This window comes from Propithecus coquereli, unplaced genomic scaffold, assembly GCF_000956105.1.
Source record: "Propithecus coquereli isolate 6110/MARCELLA unplaced genomic scaffold, Pcoq_1.0 Scaffold298, whole genome shotgun sequence".
NCBI classification, from domain to species: Eukaryota; Metazoa; Chordata; class Mammalia; order Primates; family Indriidae; genus Propithecus; species Propithecus coquereli.
The window spans coordinates 1026866-1028709 of record NW_012148596.1 but is presented as its reverse complement, the minus strand read 5'-3'; the positions used below and the strand labels follow the sequence as shown (position 1 = coordinate 1028709).

Below are 1844 nucleotides of genomic sequence, written 5' to 3'. Positions count from 1 at the left end.
GTCAGTGCGTAGGAATTTCTGCAGATGTCTATGCTATTTGATCAAGAGGAAATAAATGATTTTTTAAATGAGTTGAGAAATGTTATTTAAAATTTTACGAATGTGTTTATTTTGTTTCCCAGAAGCTCTAAAAGTGAAGAGACCTCGTTTTGATGTATCACTGGTTTATTTAACTAGAAAATTTATGGATCTTGTCAGATCTGCTCCTGGGGGTATTCTTGACTTAAACAAGGTTGCAACAAAACTGGGAGTACGAAAACGAAGAGTATATGATATCACCAATGTCTTAGATGGAATCGACCTCGTTGAAAAGAAATCTAAGAACCATATTCGGTGGATGTGAGTTGGTTTCAAACTTTTCATAGCCTTTTTTTCCTTTTCATTAGGTGACAATTTCATGCTTAAAACAAACTAGATGATAGCAATGTTTTGACAATATTCAACAAAGTAAGATACGACTTCTTGTTAGAAAAGGATCCTATAAATTTTCTTACATTATCCCACGAAAAACATAATTTTTAAAAAAATTTCCTCAGTTCCAATTGATTATTGATATCACAGGAAATCTGTGAAGGTTATAAAATAGTGGTTTGCACACTGAAGTGCAGTGGACACCTAGAGCCTCCTGCTTCAGAAGTTATAATTCAGTAGTTCTGGGGGAAGGCAGGAATCTACATTCTCAACAGGCATCCTAAGTGGATATGATGCAGGTGGGCTATGGATGATTCTTTGAAGCATTCTGCCCTGAATATTAAAAAAAAAAAAAAAAATCAGACTTAATGTCTGAAAGGCAATTGCTAAAGACTTGACATGATTAGAAAAGACCCCACAGGAAGAGGACTAAGACATCGATGTAGTGCAAGGTATGTGCGTGCACATGCATGGAGGAGAAAAGCTATCACACCTAGAACAGGCAGGTATTTTGGATGAAGAAGAAACAGGTTCAGCAGGTAAGTGTATAGAGACCTTTCAGGCAAATGAAAAATCTGCCAACAAAGATCATAAAATGACTCTAAGTAATTAACTTAGTTATTAGAGGAAATGGATTCATAAGAGAAGTTATTTTTTCCATAATACAGAAATACAGATTGAATTTTATTTTGAACATTTTTACTAAATGATATTAAAAAGCACTTTAGGGACTCAGGTTGCATTCTGAATCACTAATTAGAATCAGATTTGAAAACTAGCAAGCAAAGGATAAAAGATAAAGGTAACAATTTTTCACCTGTTTATTTTCCATAAAGATTGAAGGAAAACTGAATATAAGTTGTTGCCTAGTCGTATCATACTGGAGTAGACACTAATAACTACAGAAAATACATCTTTTTACAATAACGAATATAGTCATTATATTCAGGTGGAATATACACAGTAGGGGAAAATACAGACTTATAAAATTTTAGCAGAGGAACTGTCATCTTGCCAACACTTCTTATTTTTCACGTGTAGAAACTAAGGTACTAAAAGATCATAACTTGTCAAAAGTTGTGCTGTAAGCACTAGGGCTGGGTATTATTGACTCTTAGGTCAGTGCTCTTTTTACTTCATTGGGCTGTGTCTATGATTATTCATTTCCATACGGTTGTAATATATTTTTTGAAAAAATTCCCTTGTAAGATGAGAAACTATAAATGGGAACAAAAAATAATTTATGTACAGGAGGAATAATGGCTATCTAGAATAGAGAGAGAGCAGAAGTTAAGTCAAAGTGCCTAGTTTTTGTCTGTCATTTTGGAAAACACCAAATGTAAACATTTGAAGTTCTGATGACCTAACTTGCAATTACTCTGTAATCTCCTACATGTTATTGATGGTGATTTTGATTTTTTTTTTTTTTTTTT

At 33.3% G+C, this 1844-nt stretch overlaps 1 protein-coding gene across 1 annotated transcript in view; it reads left to right on the top strand.

The window, feature by feature from the left end:
- E2F6 (E2F transcription factor 6) overlaps positions 1 to 1844 on the top strand; it is a 31674-nt gene that overhangs the window by 23021 nt on the left and 6809 nt on the right. The window contains exon 3 of the mRNA XM_012648895.1: positions 123 to 339. Within this exon, the coding sequence (XP_012504349.1) occupies positions 123 to 339 (217 nt within the window). The remainder of the gene's footprint in view (positions 1 to 122; positions 340 to 1844) is intronic.